The sequence below is a fragment of the Protomyctophum bolini genome, assembly GCF_963924005.1.
Source record: "Protomyctophum bolini genome assembly, chromosome: 2".
NCBI classification, from domain to species: Eukaryota; Metazoa; Chordata; class Actinopteri; order Myctophiformes; family Myctophidae; genus Protomyctophum; species Protomyctophum bolini.
The window spans coordinates 35,883,135-35,901,398 of record NC_137863.1 but is presented as its reverse complement, the minus strand read 5'-3'; the positions used below and the strand labels follow the sequence as shown (position 1 = coordinate 35,901,398).

At 42.3% G+C, this 18,264-nt stretch overlaps 2 protein-coding genes across 9 annotated transcripts in view; both read right to left on the bottom strand.

The window, feature by feature from the left end:
* The window catches only part of arhgef10la (Rho guanine nucleotide exchange factor (GEF) 10-like a), a 154,764-nt gene extending 146,202 nt beyond the window's left edge, over positions 1-8,562 (bottom strand). For 3 of the 5 annotated variants that reach the window (XM_080780424.1, XM_080780427.1, XM_080780428.1), the window contains exon 1: positions 5,658-5,899. The gene's annotated coding sequence lies outside the window, so the exon portion shown is untranslated. Of the gene's footprint in view, positions 1-5,650; positions 5,900-8,443 lie in introns of those variants that run through there. The other 2 variants (XM_080780426.1, XM_080780425.1) reach the window with 2 other exon arrangements.
* A 1,824-nt stretch (positions 8,563-10,386) lies between these two features.
* chd5 (chromodomain helicase DNA binding protein 5) overlaps positions 10,387-18,264 on the bottom strand; it is a 47,751-nt gene continuing 39,873 nt past the window's right edge. For 3 of the 4 annotated variants that reach the window (XM_080787120.1, XM_080787121.1, XM_080787122.1), the window contains 7 exons: positions 17,344-17,452; positions 17,009-17,141; positions 15,743-15,938; positions 14,471-14,634; positions 13,879-14,005; positions 13,551-13,616; positions 10,387-13,092 (listed from right to left, as the gene is read on the bottom strand). In XM_080787120.1, coding sequence (XP_080643246.1) covers positions 12,965-13,092; positions 13,551-13,616; positions 13,879-14,005; positions 14,471-14,634; positions 15,743-15,938; positions 17,009-17,141; positions 17,344-17,452 — 923 coding nt within the window. In that variant the 3' untranslated portion in view covers positions 10,387-12,964. Of the gene's footprint in view, positions 13,093-13,550; positions 13,617-13,878; positions 14,006-14,470; positions 14,635-15,742; positions 15,961-17,008; positions 17,142-17,343; positions 17,453-18,264 lie in introns of those variants that run through there. The other variant, XM_080787123.1, reaches the window with a different exon arrangement.

Genomic DNA, 18,264 nt, shown 5'->3' with positions numbered 1-18,264 from the left:
TTTCCCTCCCTTTGAGATGTCAAAATCATCTCCCATCTTGAAATCAACAAGACAGAGCTGAAAATGTTCAACCAAAAAAAAAAAAACAGATTCATAGCTAACACTACTGCAAAAAGTTAAATGCTGGAAAACAGAAGAATAACAAAACACACCTCAATATTCTAAAGGTGTTGTGAACAATGTACTTGGAAGGCATATGTTAACTTTGGCCATATCATCAAACAGTGATCAACTAAAGAAAATAAAGAGCCTCACGGGTGGCTCTGTGTGAAAGCTGCGCTTTCATATAGTATACATCACACAATGGAGATGAATCCAGCTCTAACACACCCCATCCCTGACCTACATAAAACCCTGGTAACTCTTCCACCGTGTGCCAAACGTGGTAATGAGTGGATATGGCGGATTTGTACAGGAGGAGAGTTTGTGTACTCGACACTAACTGGCTGCATATGTGTCATCTCTATCTTTAAACTAGAGAAGTTTGTTCTATGCATGTTCTATGCTCAGCTCTGGCAGAGACATTGTATTGTCTCCACCAGGCCGGATGGCCAAAGAAGGCCAGAGACTATGTTTTCACCCCCGTCTGTCCCGTCAGTATGTCTGTGAGCTGCTAATCTCAGGTTGGACCGATCGGTTGGACCGATCGGCATGAAACTTTGTACGCTCTGCACTCCCAGTAGGAGTTTATATAGTGTCAAATTGCAACACGTTGTCTCAAGATACTTTACTTATAGTCATGGCATTTGTCATTGATAGATTGAAAAATTGGGTCTCCCCATCCAATAGTTGAATTAAAGTAAAGACAACATTTGAATTCACAAGTCAAGAACGGAAATGACTCAGTTGAATCACTTACAGTAACAACTAACAACCACTCATCAGGCTCAAGTCAGTTATTCAAACTCAGTTACTGCAAGTAAGCTCAATTGTACATGGGCAAATGGGCATATAGCCCATGATTGTGGTATGCATCTGTAGATAAACTACATAGCTATTGGTCAGAGCCTAGGGATTTTGTCAATAGACAATGCCTCAGAACAGCAGCTGGTGAAGACTGAATAAACAGCATTGTATTCTAATAGAAAGACATCAAGAAGCAGCTCTGCTCAGGCCTGTCCTTAATAGAAGATGTCATGTCACACCACACAACTGCCACAACTCTCTCTTGTCAGAGCCTAAAAGAGATGGGGGTCCTTGGACAACAGCAAACAGTTCCAGACAAACACAAATCATCCTCTGGCATTCCTCTTTCCGCCACTGACTCTATAGCTCGTTTCCCAGGCGACATCCTATCAAGGGATACGAATGTGACTCAGTCAATTTAGGAGCTGCAGCAGACGGCGTCAGAGACAACAGACTGACTACATCATCCTTTTGGCTATCAAGAGGCATAGCAGTACGAGTGGGAGGCTCGCCAGAGATTTGTATTTTTGTTTAATGTACTTAGATTTAATACTAGTAACCCCACCAGATTTAGATCACAGAAAAAGCTAGACTAATGCAATGTATGTTTGTATGTATTACACATTTTGATTAAACACTATGCCCCTTACTGCTAATTTAGATCAGCAAACACTGGAAGTCTGTTCATGCCTTCCTTAAAACACTGTGGCTAACACGACTATCGTGTGGATAGTCCAAGAGCTTGACTCTTCTCCCGCCTCCCGAGTCAGAATACTAATACCTCAACCCCTCATCATTTCTTGTATCCCATTCATTCATATTTGTTATTTTCATTTTCTTTGCTTGACCAGTGGCCACTAATGCTAATCTTATGTAGATAGCATGTTGTTTAAACAGAGATGCTAAGTTTGATGTTTACTTGGGATCCTAGTTTCATTGAAGGACTTCATTGTTTTCTTTGCACTTGTGTACAGAACTATGACCATTTATTCAGTCATAGGGTTAGCAATTCACTGTGATCTGCCTAGCAGTAATATCTACTCAATTCCTTGTCTAAATCAATTCAGTGGGAGTCGATGTGGAATTCTGGGCTCTGCAGCGACACACTGTGCCCACAACATTTATTAAACAATACAATCTCTAGTCTAAAGCATGGCCTGTGTCAGCCCAGAGCCCTTGGAATCTCCCCAGTTCATCCAGTACCAGCAGCACTGGACCTGCTTAGGTATGCACAGATCTATTATTCATACAGGAGCCGATGTGGCCTTCAGCTGCCCTCAGATATGAAGAGGAGCGGCCTGTCTGTCTGGTAATGTAAGTCCAGCACAGCAGCAGTGGTGAGGCAATGCTAGTAGTGGCAGAATGTCACATTAGCCAAGGACACAGTGGGAATAACGGCCACCTCCTCCTTGCCATATGGACTCACAGTGACTGCACAGACAACACTGCACTGGATCCACCGAGGTGCTGTGCAAATATTGAACAGAGATAAAGAGAGTGCCGAGTATGCTGACAGACAATGTGCCCCATTTATCGAGAAACGCCAAAGGATTTGAATTTCCCATTAGGAGAATAGATTTTTCTTTACTTATTTGACACGTTTTAATTAATCAGAGAACACATTTTGGTATTTGATATTCATAAGCGTTTGCCATCGTTCAAGCAGTTCTTCTATAAACCTAACACCTTATTGTAAGGTGTTAAAGGTGGTGTAGTATATGATATTTTGATGTATTCTGAATATATATGGCTACAAAAGCTTGTTTGTTTAGTAACAAGGGTCTCCCTAAACCAAGTATTACACAGTACTTCAGGGAATTGTCTCTATGTTTACCTTTGGAAAGGTTTATACATTCTTAAAGGACCACTTCACCACTTTTCAACCTTTCTTCATATAATAGGTCCTCACTAATAATCATGAAAAAATGGTGAAACTTTTTTGACAATAATGTGTTACATGTCTTCTGTTATTTTCCAGAAGTGATTACTTTACAAAAAGGTCTCAGTCATTCATAAATAATGTTTGTTCATGAGCTGGTCACTGAGCTCTCATTGACGCCAGTGCATTCTGCCAAACTTCCAGGTAGTTTGGCTCCAATGAAAGCGTCCATGAAAGTGTCATGGCTCAGCCCAGTCACATGACCACTTCTCTTCCTTCTCAGAGCTTCCTTGGCCACAATCAGGAAGCCTCACAAGTCACAAACATGTCACTAAAAGTTGAAGTACCACTATGAAGTGCATGTGCATTCATTGTGCACGTATTCTTCAGGATGGCTCAATGTTTTTTTGTGAGTTTACCACATTGAATCTAAGTATTTATAATGATGCTTAATGCATACTTTCTGTCCTGTTATTTATTTGCCTTGTTCATCTTCAAATAAACTATTTAATTTTTCACCAAAGACGGAGTGCCTTGGATTCTTTTCTTTTCAAGTCTGCAATTCACATTTGGACAAGCAGTACTACTTGGAGGAAGGATACCTTTTGTCTATATGGTTTTACCTGTATCACCAAAGCGCACCCATCTAAGAGCCACTACTAACAGATCCCTGCAGCGCTTGCATTCCTCTATTTCTGCATACTTTCTGTATTACAGGCTGTAGTTTAAGAGCACCAACAAGCAGCTTTGGCCTTGAACTGTTTTTAGCCTGGGTGAAACTAGTCAGGAAATTAGTCAAGGAATATTTAAATATCACTCCATCCTTGAACCCAGTTATCCATTGATATACTCAGTGTGAGCTTAACACAATACACATGTACACCGACATTCTGAAGCCCGCTATTCCGACTTGCCGCCATTCCGACACGCCACATTACTAACCCTATCCCTAAACTTAACCGCACGTGGAAGCCAGTAAGCCATTCAAGTTGGAATAGCGGTGCGTCGGAATGCCACTCTGTCAACCACATACTGTATGTCAAGGTTTTAACAAGAAAATGTGCACAGTCATGGAATTATGTGTATAATGTATGAATGAACTGTGGTGTGTTGAACAAAAGAACGGTAAACCAGTTTTCTTCCAGAAAATAAAACGTCTGGGTTTCCGAGGCTAGTAAACCAGCAACTCTGCTCTGCGCCATGCAGGTTCAAGCTACTAGTGCCTGTGCCCACCACTGCAGAGACAAGAGGTCTGAATCCTCTGATGTACCTCCGGCTTGGCCGGCATTCAAACTAACACAAAAGACTGTGCATAACTGTAGTCCCGGGTTTCTAGAAGTTTGCATGCTCCGTGTCCTATTCCGGTTCAGTTTCCTATAGATTCGTTTGATTGGCTTAACACTGACACCTTCATGCGTTTCTTCACTGTCGGGCGGAAAGACAAAGAGTGGTTGGCGACTTCACATGTATCAGTGCCCAAACTGCCTATGGCCATGACACCCTCCCTAAAGCCTGCAGCAGCAACAAGGGACTACACTACAAGCGGAACTGGGAATTGGCGAAAAAAGTGGGAAAATATTAAAATAAATAAAACAAAAGGTGGCAACTTGTGCCGTCTTGCATGAGTGCATAACTTAGTGTATGCATGACAAGCATACAGTCTTGTCATGCAGCAAGACAGGCAGGCGTTCTAATAAATAGTGAAGGCTTTGTAGTTTCAACTCCAGGCAAGGCATGCGTGGATTGTTAATGCCTGCTGACTGGAAGTGTTGCCATGTGGCAAGTGTAAAAAGAAAAAAAACTCTAGTTTCTTAAAAAGAAAAGTTCTGGGGCTTCCGGCAAGCAGGGCAGAACCAGGACCCTTGTCCAAAATGCAAATCAGATGGACAGAGGACAGCCCCCCTCCCTCCACCAAGTCCACCCCACTCTATTCTGCTCTTATGAGGCAGCGTGAAATCCCATCCAGGGAGGGGCTATTATACACCAGGAAGCAACCGTCAAACTGGAATGGTTAGGGCCAAGCCAGGGCCAAGGGGGCGGAATCTCTCTTCCCTTTTAGCCGTGGGGGGCTGATGGTTGTGTTTAACTGTGTGGTTGGAACATACACTCTCCAGTCTCTCCCACAGGGGTCTGGGGGAGCTGGAAACTTATTGGTACAACCTTATTTTAATCTGTATACAATTATACTAACAACACTATGCAGTCACTGGAGGTGGTCACCTTACTCTTCCATTGATAAATTTGACCCTGGTGTCAGATAAGAAACCTATTTCTTGATAAAAGGTACAAACTCAGAAGTGGTCCAGCAATGTGGGGATTCTGTCTTGGCCAGCAGGGATTCATTGAACCCTGGGCGTGACATGAAACTTGAGGACTGCTGCCTTAATACTGAGGTATATACGTCGCGTGTGTGTGTGTGTGTGTGTGTGTGTGTGTGTGTGGATATCTTTACTGGTAACTGTCTGGTGAACTGTTGCAATCATAACAGGGCCTCGTGCACTCTCTGTCTCAGGCTCTGGTTAAATCGCCCATGATGGTGTGTACTCAGTCAAGAGGCCACCCCGGGTGTCAGCAATACTCCTCTCCTCTTCTATCCCGCCCTATCCTCTACTCCCTCATTCGCTCAGCTGGAGAGGAGGGACAGAGGGAGGAATACGAAACAGCAGAACCCATCACCCACACGTATATACCGATGATGACCCCCTTTTCTGACAAAAGCTCCTGTAGCCTGGCTAGCCATGCTGTGGAATAGAAAGACAGAAAGCTGGGGGGAGAGCAGTCAGTGAGGCAGGTATGAGGGAAAAAGACAGAAAGAGAGAGAAAGAGAGAAGAGGAGCGTCTGTGGGGAGGACAAGAAATATGCACCTCTCACCTCCTTGTCTCTCAGTAGTGTTTGCTCCGACTAGATTCAGGCACTGGTAAATCCCTGTTAACCACCCATACGCTCCCTAGTGTGTTTCACCACACTGGCAGGTCCAGCAGTGTCATCCCTGGTCTCCAGCGGGGGCTGCAAGTGGCAGATAGCACACAGACGAGATCCCTGCAGTGTTTACTTTCCCACAAGTTCTTCCCTGCTCCGTGTGCGCTAGCTGTTCTCTGAATGAGGTAACCCCTTTGCTCCCTCCCCTTAGTTTCTCCCTCTCTCTCCCTCCCTCTTGCCTCTTTGGTTCTCTCCCTCTTTCCACCTCCCCTCTCTGTCCCTCTGAGGTTTTTTCTTTGTATGGGTACTCTCTCCCTCCCTCCAGCCTCTTATGTTCTTTCTTTCTTTGCTTGCTTCCCTCCCTGCTGCGTCCCAGACAGCAGCACAAAGCAGGCAAAGAGCTCCCAGGCAAAGCCGGCCAATGACAAGAGTGAAGCAGTGTGTGTGGCCAATGGAAAACCTATGGGGCGGTGTTAGGACCATTCAGGGGGAAATATTTAGATCAAGTGGGCAGGGCAAAATGAATAAGTAGGGCTGAGGTGAAGTTTTCTGTATGCTATGCTGCTGATCTGGGGTCAGTTTTTAAAATGTTCCAACCAATGTTGGATTTAGAAAAGGGTGTGGGAGTAAAACTGACTGCTGGTCAGATTATGTGACTAAAAGTTAGAGAATTAAAGCAGGCAGGAAAATGGTTTGGAACCATGACACAGATTAAGTGCCATTGCATAATAAATAAATAAAACAGTATGAATCAAGCCAAATGCACACATTATTATTTCATCATCTGCAGTGGTTAACTTGGAGGTAGTCCCCCTACTCTTCCATTGAGAGACACTTCTGACCATGGTGTCAGTAGGACACCTACTGGTTGACAAGTAGTACTGCCTGAAGCTCATGTGACCAATTTGTCCCCTAGCAAAGCAGGCATTGCGTCTTGAGTCGACTCAACAGTAGACTGCCACTCAGGAGTCAGAATGGCGTTTGAATCTGTACATAAAGTGTACAAAATACAGCTGGACTTTGCTACATTCAAATAAATATCTGACATTATTCTATCATTAGAAACAATCAACATTGAATTCACTGCATTCAACTGTAACCAACAAATGACTTGTTATCCTAACCAATTAGATACTGTAACCAGTAAGACACGCCTGAGGGTGAGAAGCACGCGTGTACGCATCCGCCTCGGCATGGGGGGGGTCAGACCAACATGGAATGAATTCTGTACTGGACATATAAGGAGCATGTCTTGAGTGTACAGGGTTTGATGAGGTGGGATCTAACACTGCGTTTTAACACTTTGCCGGCCTTGAATTGTTTAATCCAACGATCAGCTCTGCTTAATACGCTAAACCCGCTATTTGTTTAATGCGTTTAATTCGCAATATTAAAAATAAAGAGCGGATTTGTAGCGGACCTGGTGACGAGGCCGTCACGTTATGATGACGAAATCGGAAATCAAACTTCCGGGGCCAGTGGTGGTCGGGCCAAGGAAATGAGTTCAATGCAAGTGAACGGGGGGCTTGTTTGCACTACAACACGCTGTGGAGGCTGTTCTTGTCTTGCATTGTCATGGTGCCTGGTTTTTCTCATCAACAACAAACTATCAGACTATATTCTGGATTTTCGTGGCTCAAAGCGGCAAATACTTCGGCGTATGCTCCAAAGGTAATAAGACAATCTAGGCAGCATAGAATATTGGATTAAATATTAGCGGGGAAATGAATTAAGATAATTCAAAAGATGAATTATTTTCTTTTTAGAACACAGCCAAATCCAACCATAGTACATTCATTCAAAGCAAACGGCACAAGTTTAGTTTAGTTATTAGTTTGCCTCTTCTACAAAAATTAAAGTTACAAGTTACTGTCCCGCGTGCCAATAAAGCTGCCATTCTCTTGTACTTATTTCCCAACATGGAGTATCCTCGCGTATCGTGAGACTATGGGGGCTAGACGGGCTAGAAGGGGAGTGTCGGTAGGGTCAGTAGGCCAATCAGATATCTAATGACTATGCTCGGACGTAGAATAGATATACGCATGCTGGCCAATATTGATGACATATTAAGGGATCTCCATATATGGGTTTAACTGCAACAGCAGGTCGCATTTACTATGACATCAGGGATATCCATCCCTGATGATGTCACGTGATGTCACGATGACCTGGGCACCATGCCTATGGGGGCTTGCCTGGAGTGACCAACGAACCAACACAAATGCTAGATGAAATCCTTTAACAAGACTTGGTTCTCCTGGAGGGAGGGAGGCAGGGAGAGAAAGAGAGTTTAAACATAATAGTATAATCAGCTAAATAAAAAAATAAACATGTCTTGTATCTCTCTCTCTCTCCCCCTCACACACTTACACACAGACACACACACACACACACACACACACACACACACACACACACAGAAGAGTGTCCCCCTATGACAATATTTTTGCAACACATTGAGTTTGTGTCCCAATGAAACTATTTGTTAACCACCACTGCAATGAAATGACAGTCAATTTATTATTAATAATATTTTTTTGCAAATTGTATACAGAAAAGTAGCCTTAATAATAGCTCAGAGCTACTGTAGCCTACGTTGATACTGGCCATGGTTCACGTACATGACGCTCGTATGACAGTCATGTGCTGTGCTATAGAGTATAGACTGTCTGGTCCATAGCCTTAAAGAAGTGCACATAAAGAAAGGGGAGGTTAAATTTAGGCATGCTTGAACCTACCTTGAGTAGCCTCGGAAACCCGTACGTTTTTAGATCACATTAAGCTCACATTATGAGTTATCTTTCTGGCCTGTATAGTTCACAAGTGATTGAACTTCACAACAGCTCCACGCTGTTTCCATGGGAAAATTTGGCTGCCTTCGTCATGTTTACTAAATGTAACTTAATCCTAGATCTGGTCCATAGCTCTAAGGCAAACTCTAGGAGGCATTAGAGCTATGGAGATAGCCAAATGTTTCAAATCCACAATGTTCTGTTGGGTGACTTGCGTCCATGCAGTGTCTCCTCCAAAAAGCAAGCATGGGAAACTAAAAAGGCTATTTAGCTACACTTGCTAGTTTTTGTTGAACCAAGTTTATACACAAAATTTTATTTGGACTATGTGTCCCACTCCCTATGCAGTCCCATGCGATACGATCATACTTCCATTTGTTTCCTCCCCCCCATAGAAATAGACATAAAGTAAAATGGTCCTGCAGAGAAAGTAAATAATCCGAATCCTCCCGTTCATGCATGCAGGCAGCCATTGTTCAAAAGCACACAGGTGGTTTTGTAATTGGTCAAAAATCAATGACCTCACACACTGTCACACAATGAAAGTGAATGGAAGTAAATTTGTGCTGTAGAAAATAACTTGACTCTTCACTCTTTGGTGTTGTTGCTTCAGCATTTCAAATAATATATTCTAAGGTTAATAATTAACATTAGCCATAATAATAATAATAATAATGTCTCATCTTTGTTCTAATATATAAATATGTATATGATGTGGATTAAAGCAGTGGTTCTCAAAGTGGGAACCTTGAGGTCCTTGAGATTTCAGGGTCCCCAGGTAAATCTTAGTTAATGGTCTAGCATTCGAATCACTCTAACTCTGTATGCATCAGCTAGTATTAGTTGATCTAAATGCTTTAAAAAAGTATTTTGAATACCATTAAAACAATTATATTAACATATAATGTTAATATAATTAAGGTCCCTGGCACAAAATATTTAAACAGTTTTTCTCAAACTCAAATGACGGGAAGTGCATTTTCTGGAGAGAGTAAAGGGAGAACATGTTTCATAGGATTTCAATAAGATTACGATTTTTTGACTAGAGAAGTTATAAGGTGTACATTTGATTTGAGCAATCATAGTAGTGTTTTATGATTGCATAATAGACCTTGTCAGTGGAACTGAGTTGCTAGGGAACAGCTTGGGTCCAAGTTCATTTCCTGTCACGATATTCACAAGCACTGCAACAGGAAATACAATGGACCCATTTAGAATGTTTATGTTGTCAAGTGTGATACGGTCTAGTGAAGTCTCTGTCTGTGTCTAATGTGATGCCTTACAATATACCTATTTCTTTACCTAATCACACAGTAAAACAGTAGTGAAGGCTCATATTGTTTGTGACGTGAAGCATGGCAAACACAGAACACACTGTACAGTAACTACTAACTACAAGTTCCTCTGTGAGGGAAACTCACATTTTGGAAATAATTACTCATTCAGAATTGGAAACATTCTGCTATGAACCTGCCGTCAAACGAAACAATCAGACTTTTTTTACCGTTGTCCAGAAGATTTATTAAAACACAATGAACAAATACACAGAGTAACAAATTAAAAGATGACAATTAATTAACTTTTTTTTCTCTCTTTTTTCTTTTTCATTCAATTGCTATACAGCACAGATATCAGTACCATAACACTGATTGGAGTTCATTGTCTGTAAATGCTAGCCACACAGCAACCACTACCCCCAAAACCACCCACCCCACCAAACCACCATTTCCCGCCTTGCCCTCTGAACGTGAACCGTAGGAAACGTTTCACATGCTGTGCATTTGCTGCAACAAAAGGTGCCTTAACCAGGTTCTTTTGATAGCTTTTGAAGCCTTGTTTATAAGCATGTACATATATCATTAATATATTTAAAGTATTATACTGAAGCCTTTGTTTTCTTTTTTGTTTTAGCAGACATAGTTACATTCATACTTGACTTCAGTTTGATTGCATTTCATTTGAGCGTTGCGTTTTCGTAGTCATTTCAAGGTCAGCACTCCTGAAGGGAACAGACATGATTGTGATCAATGAGCACATTTCTGTGTGCGCACTGCAGTTCTGTGGCAACTGCCCTGCAAACATTAGATTTTCTTCTGAGCGGGACATACTGTATGTCTAAAAAAATCTCTTGATTATTTACAAAGTTTCTGAGGATCTTTCTGTCAAGCAATTTAATAACTGATAGGGTCAGGTTAATAATGGTCTGAGCAGAAACACAATAGACATAACAGCACTGATGAACACATAACAGAAAATATCGCAAAAAACATAAAATCAATATACAATGCAACCAAGAGAAAAAAACGACCTGCTTTTTTAAATGAACATTGTGGGTCAATATCTTGCGATTTTTGCGCTTATTAATACTTGAACATTAAAGTGAGTTGTCACATTCATTCCAGACATGAATTTGGAGTAATACGATTTAAGAGAGGTCAGAACAAAGGACCTCTGCAGGACAATCATTTGAAATTGTCATAGGACAATAACAAAATATATTCATCGTCATACAACAAATACATTTCCATTTAGTGCATCTAATCACTGTTGACTGAGAAACTTCAAGTGCTGCAACAATGCAACAATAATATATTAATAATAATAATAATAACTTTGAGTCATAACATTCAAACGATGAATTAATAGAAAAGTAAATACAGTAACCTTGAATATACAAAATCTTTCACTTGTAGGACAGTCTCATGAGCGCATAGAAGAAAATATGTAGCTATAGCACTCTGCTATGTCTTTACACCAGGTAGAGCAAAGGGTTATGATAGATTATCCAGGGGAAAACCAACCCCATGTAGTATGGCTGAGGAAACCAGAAGTAAAAGATAATCAATACAAAGTATCGCTGTGCAACATTGGTCCTTAAAAGTTGACATACAGAGAATGCTCCTATACTGTACACAGAGACCGATTGGCGAATACAAATTACAGACTTGCCTCGGGATTATACTTCACCAACTACAAATCATATCAGATCATCGCTCTCCTAGATTAGGCAGAACGCCTTTAATGGCACTGAACTAGTAGTAAAAGAAAGACCTCGCTCAAATACATTTGATACCTATTTTACCTTAACGTAAAGATAATAAGCAAACAAATTGCTTATTAGTTATTATCATAACAAACACAAGCCATAAGGTGACATAGTGTCATAAGCAATAATCTTTGCTTCTCACAAAAGAAAACTGGGAAGGTCCCTGGGATGTAAGGCAAAATAAAATCAATCTCCCCAACCCCCACCCTACACTCTGCACTGAATTAGAACTGATGGGTAAAGCCCCGCTTGTGGGATGAAGACAGGATGAGTTCCTGTTTATAGTTCACTCCCCTCGGGTCTGTTCCCAATGGTTTAGCTCTAAGCAGCCACTGCTGACATTCAATTGCAAAGAAATGCTCATACTATGTACATAAATACTGAATCTGAAATGTGTTAAAATTGTCTACTCTGTCTGTGTGACCTTCGGTCAAGGCCTAGCCTGGCCTCTCTCCAGTTCACCTACAGTATGTGTGTAATAGTGTTTTCGCTATGATTAGAGCTATGTGAGGTAAAATAAACAGCAGTCTCTTACTCAGACTATGTACAGTACCAGTGATCAACCATTCAACCCCCTCACAGGTTCGTGAAGGACTGCAGCCATCAGTGTCTGCAGACAATTCACCTTCTCAAGTTTGCCAGTAGGTGGCAGCCTTTCCAGGATTGAGGCAGAGAGCGTCCAACTAACTATAACTACTGTGTGAACAGTAAAAGTCTTTTAACATTTTCAAAGCAACACTCTGACCATTTGGCCACTACACAAACTACAAAACAGGGAAATAGATTGAAAGTAACGGAAATGGCTGTCATAAAAAACAACCTCTCATTATGTCTCATCCTTAAGACTGAGGCCGTTCCCTTTGCTGCACACCTCTACATAAGGACAAAGCTCCAATAGGGCACAGTCACAGTGCACAGTGAAAAGGCAGATGGATGACAGCAACAGGGTACACATAGAATGAAAAACGTTGGGCCTGGTATGAATAAAAACAAGAATGAGTACTGCACAACAAGCATCGGAACCTCATTACATCCAACTTGCTCACAGGGAGAGTGAGAGAGAGAGAGAGAGAGAGAGAGAGAGAGAGAGAGAAAGAGAGGTTCCTCTTGTAGCGCTGGGAAAAAAAATAATAGGTTTTCCACCTCTTAATACAAGCTGCGCCATCCTCAACAAGTCAGTAAAAGCAAATATCTACTGAAATACGTCAGTATCCTTGAAAGGCAAAAGTGCAATTCATAAGATAGATATATCTGTAGACCTCAAAAAACGCGGTTCTTTGCCTTCCTCCGTAGACAGACAGCTTCTTGTCATAGAGTCAAGTCGTCGGTCGGCTGTTCAAAGAAAGGAGCGGGACTAAACAGAGGGAGGAGTGGGAACTGAAGGGAGAGACGGGCAGCGTCATCCTCAGAGTGTCACCGACCTAGTCCTCGATACAGATCACATCATTGGGTTTGCCCGACTTGAGGTCTGGAGTGGATACATCCCTCAGGGAGTCAATTGACTTCTTGTCAAGATGGCTTGAAGGGGGTGGCGGGCCGTTAGAGGACACTAGAGCAGGAAGAGAAGTGATGCTTTATTTACGTGTTTTTTTTCTTTTTCAACCATTGGAATTTGTGTTTATCTGTCTGTCTGTCTGTCTGGCTGGATGGATGTGTCAGGGCATTAGGAGACACGTGTGACACAGGAAATTAAACACCATTTGTTGAATACATAATACAGTGAGTGGTTCTCAAACTTTTTCATGTCAAGGACCCCCAAATTAATGTGTATTTGGCCGCGGACCCCCATACAAGATTTGGTTTGTTAACATGAAATTTAAAATAAAATAGTTTTTTCCACATTCTGTCAATATTATTTTGAATATATACGATCTAAAGATTTTCAAACAGCCAATGTATATAGAATGTATAAAGTAGTTACACTGATTTTGGAACCCCTCAAGGACTCCTGGGGGTCCCCTGACCTCACTTTGAGAACCACTGACATACAGTAATAGATGTATTTACCACACTCTTGAATGAATGCTCCAAGTTCTTGTTCTTGTCCAAATGGGCTATTATAGCGAGAGGACACTGGAAAATAACGTGTTAATTATCTACTGTGGATATTCTCCATGGATATGCACTATGCAGCGCAACATACTGTAAAGCAACTGCAAAATGATTCACATGAATAATTATTTAGTAATGCCTGTCCAAAGTGTCCATGTGTATCACTTTGTACCACTTTTGTCAACATGCCATATGTTTTCATCTATGCATTCGGCTTGAACACTCTATAGTCCTAATGGCTTGAGACAAGTGAAATTGTACACTGTGTATTGCTGATTCTTACCACTGACATAGGGTCCCAGAGGCATCTGGCTATAGCTGACCAGGGGTTGTCCACCTGGTCCTCTGAAACCTCCTCCAAAGCCACCACTGTACATTTGGGAACAGCCAAATCCACCCTGAGCGAAAGGCTAAACATAACAAACAAGTGATCAGGGGAAAAGACAATCTTCCGGATATGCATTTTGGATTACACAAGAGAAATACAGTATTGGCCATGAAGGCAATTATCGAGTTGTACATTGAAAGGGCTGTATACAAGAAACACAAGATCAGACCAGGTGCTTTTAGGCCAGACAAAACAGACAGGACTTCATTTGAGTAGTGAAAATAAACACCCGAAAGGACTTTGTACTCAATGTATGAACAGTTAAAAAGAAAAAAGCAGTAAAAACTACAACTCTGCCAATATATGATTTAAGAAGTGTTCGTTTTTATCATACAAAACATTTATCATCTATTGTTGTACACACTAGATTACATTTGTGGGATTCTGGACTTACTTAGGAAAAAGTAATTCCACAGTAAGAAACCAAAACTGGTCGGAACTCGGTTCAACGCAGATTTTCACTTTGACGATCGTGTTCTGCTCTTACCTGTTGTGGTGGAGGTTCATTGCCTCGGCTCGTGAGGCGACTGAGGATGCTCCTTTCTGACATCTGCAGGCGGGCGGACACAGGGGGGATCCTGGACAGCATGTTGGGCAGTCGTGTCACATCTGCCTTCATGTCGCTCAGAAGCTCCTCCAGTTGGTTTAGCACTGTGACCAAGACAAACCAGGGGAATTATCTGTGGTGTTACCACACAGAGGCAGGTGTATTAACCCGTTGAAATACATTTATTCAAATTTAGACCGGAAATAAGTACTCAAATTCCAGAAATCAAAGATTGCATCTGTCAGTGTATACGACTCATTTGAATTTGTATTTTTGTCAGGGTCAAGACTGACAAAATTATAGAATTATAATTGTCTCCACCAGGCCGAAGGCATGGGGAGAGAGTATGTTTGGCCCTCCGTCCGTGTGTCCGTCCGTCAGCTAATCTACGGCACTGTTAACCAGGTCGATGCAAAACTTTGCACACACACTCCCTGGATGCCAACGATGAACATCTGCCCAAACTTTTCCAGAATGGCCTGTTATAGCGCCACCATGAAGCAGATTTTCACATTTTACCTATGGACCGATTCCGTAATGGGTCTCATGGTCGCAGCCTACGTATTTCCTGTAGGCGGAGACGACACATCTGCGGTTTACCCGCACCAAGCTTCTACTACAATGAATGGAAAAGTGACTGATGTTAGTCTGCCTCAAACGTTACTCTTTTACCTGTCATAATAGTCATGTGCTCAACACGGATCTGTCCGATATTTCATATTCCATCCTAATTGGCTAACATTGGCTTCCAAAGTTTGCAGAATTGGCCCGTTTTGAAGAAAAAGCCTCAAATTATGAATGCAGCGTGCAATTTACATGAAAGGTTTCACACACTTTCCTAATAGGCTGAGGAATAAATCACACCCTTTTCACATTGGCCTGTTATAGCGCCACCAACAGGTGGGTTTTTGCAAAACATTTTTTTGGAACAAAATGCCTCAAATGATCCAATTGCCATCAAAGGCATAATAAGACATGGCACCCTATTCACATTGGCCTATTATAGCGCCACCAGGAGGCCACAATAACCTGACCTGGCCTGGTGGAGACCTGTGCCCCGAGGGGCACTTTGTCTAGTTATAATATAATACTGTTTAATCTTCCTTTCATTTGCTAGGAAATTTCCTTTGGAAATATTACATCAAGGTATTCCGAAGGATGACGTGCTTTGTTAGTTTTTTCTTCATTATGTACAGTGTAAACTAAGCAAACCTTTGTGCAGCACAGCATTGGCAGGCTTGTTCCCAGCCAGGGACTCCTTGGACAGGTGCTGGTGGGACTCTGCCAGGCACTCCACCTCAGAGAAGCGCGTGTTGAGGGCCATGGCTGGGTGACTGGCGTCCTGGGTCATGTTCAGATAGGCTGCCCTCCTCAGCTGTTCCTCAATCACCAGAGCCTGCTCCAACAACTAGGCACAGAGAGACACGCTCCTAACAAGCGCCCTTAAGAGTGCAACCAAACCAAACCTAACTAAATCCAACTTGTACCCCATATCCTGAATACTTGTTTAGCTCTGTAGGCTTCCTACACTGTATAACAAGTTGTAATGTGTTCATTTAATTGTCTGTTAATTTTAACCCCCGGAACGGTCTCAAAATAATACAGATTATTTAATCGGTTTTCACCAGCAAAAGATAAATACATCTACATTTAATTTGTGCACTCATCTCAGTTCAGTTGTGAAAACAGACACGTGGAAAAGAGTATATGCTATTATTTATTGATTGATTGAATACTTTATTAGCAGGCTTTAGCCAGGGGCTTGGCATTTCCGCAGAAGGAGCGAGTGCATTCTCCATCACCGGTGATCAGACGGAAGGTGGGGGGATTATGGCACTCCACTGCCGCTCCGTACGGCGGCAGTGTCGGTCCGTTCGGCGGCCGCCGGTCCAGACGCTGCAAGTGCTGATAACACCCGTGGCGCTGCAGGGGGGAGGGCCGGGAAGTTGTGGGGATTATGACACTCCACTGCCGCTCCGTTCCGCGGCAGTGGCGGTCCCGACATGCGCTACCGGTAACAGATCTTCCCTGTGAGGTTAGGGTAAGGGTTTGGGGTAGGGTGTCAGCGTCGCCGGTTAAAAATCAGCCGTAACTTCCCTGTGATGTTAGGTTAGGATAGGGTGTCGGAAGAGTGCCAGAAAATGCACTCGCTCTCTCTCTCAGGTGGTAGGATTATTTCTTCTTATTATTATTTTACAGTTAGAGCACTGGTTCTCAATGTGGGGACTGGGGACCCCCAGTGAAATGTCTCATAGTCAGACACTAAATGGAGCCTTCTAGGTCTGTAACTCAGAGAATGTACAAATGAAACCAAATGAATCAGTAAGGGTCCAGTGGGTTCTATTTGGTCCCAGAGATAAAAATATTTTATGAAAATATTAATTCTATTATTATTATTATTCCAAATGCAAACTGGAGTTTCTTGAAATTAAAGCATTGAGAATCACTGGTTTAGAGACTAGAATCCCCCAAACCCACCTTAAAACGCCGAGCCAGGAACTTGTTCTTCATCTCTAGGTAGTTGCCCTTGTGCATCTCCGTCTTGAAGGGCTCATTGAGGATGGCGTAGCGTGGGTCATTCTGGATGTCCTGCCAGCGGGCATAGCCATGTCTAAAACACAACCCTGGTCAAGGAACACAAATGACGATCATACTTGTAATGCAAGCGAAAGTGGGTTGCTGAAGTGGTAAATGGTCGCAGTTATCACTTTGTCAGTTAAATCAACTCCCACAGCTCCAGTAGTTTGGAAATAATGACATTACTTTGGCAGATATTCAAAGAGTCTTCTTCTCTAGGTCTGAAGAAAGGATACGTTACTATTCCAGCCAGCAGCCAGTAGTCATGGCGACGGTGCCAAATGTCATACATCTTCCCAGATGACAGTGCCGCTCGCTCCTCTGTTTGCCAGAGGGTGTGTAGCTCTGAGGGCCCAAGAGAGGATTAGATACCCCCAGTGCAAAAGAAAATCCAACTCTGCCATAATTATTATACCATTTAAACCTTACCATGCATGTTTCTAATTAGAAAAACGTTAGGTAGTGTCCGACATTAAACTAGACCTGTGCCCTTCTGGGTGTGATGTTTGGCAAAATGTGTAGGAGTAATATAAAAATGTTTTTTTGTTTGTTAGTTTTTTGCAACAATGTTCTTCATTTTGTTGAGGAAATGCAGAGCCAGATCACTCATAGCATCTCTGAGGATAGAATTCTGGATGAGCAGGACTTTTTGTACAAAACGGGCCACTCCTGAAAACTTTGGAAGGCAATCTTAGCCAATCTGAGAAATCCAACAGACTCGTCTTGATCACATGACTACAGAGATCATGTGTACCGATTAGCGTGAGATTTGGATGAAATCTGTGGACTAACATAAACCATGTGTTTTGCAGAAACCGGCCTCATGGTGGCGCTATAACTGGCAGATGTGGAGGGATGCAGGAAAAATGTTTTTCCATGGCCTCTAGGGAGTGTGCATACATAAGTTGTACACAGATCGATGCATTTATAGGTACAACAGGATTTGCCCTGTTATAGCGCCACCGTGATTTGGAAAAAAAATTGGGGCATGTCGTCCTCGGCCTAGTGGAATCTTAGCCAATCTGGATGGAAGATGGGAAATGGTGCAGATCCGTGTTGATCACATGACTATGGAGATAGTGCATACCGAATTGTGTGATGTATGGATAAAATGTGCACGAGTAATCTACATAAATGTGTTTTGCCTAAATCGGCCT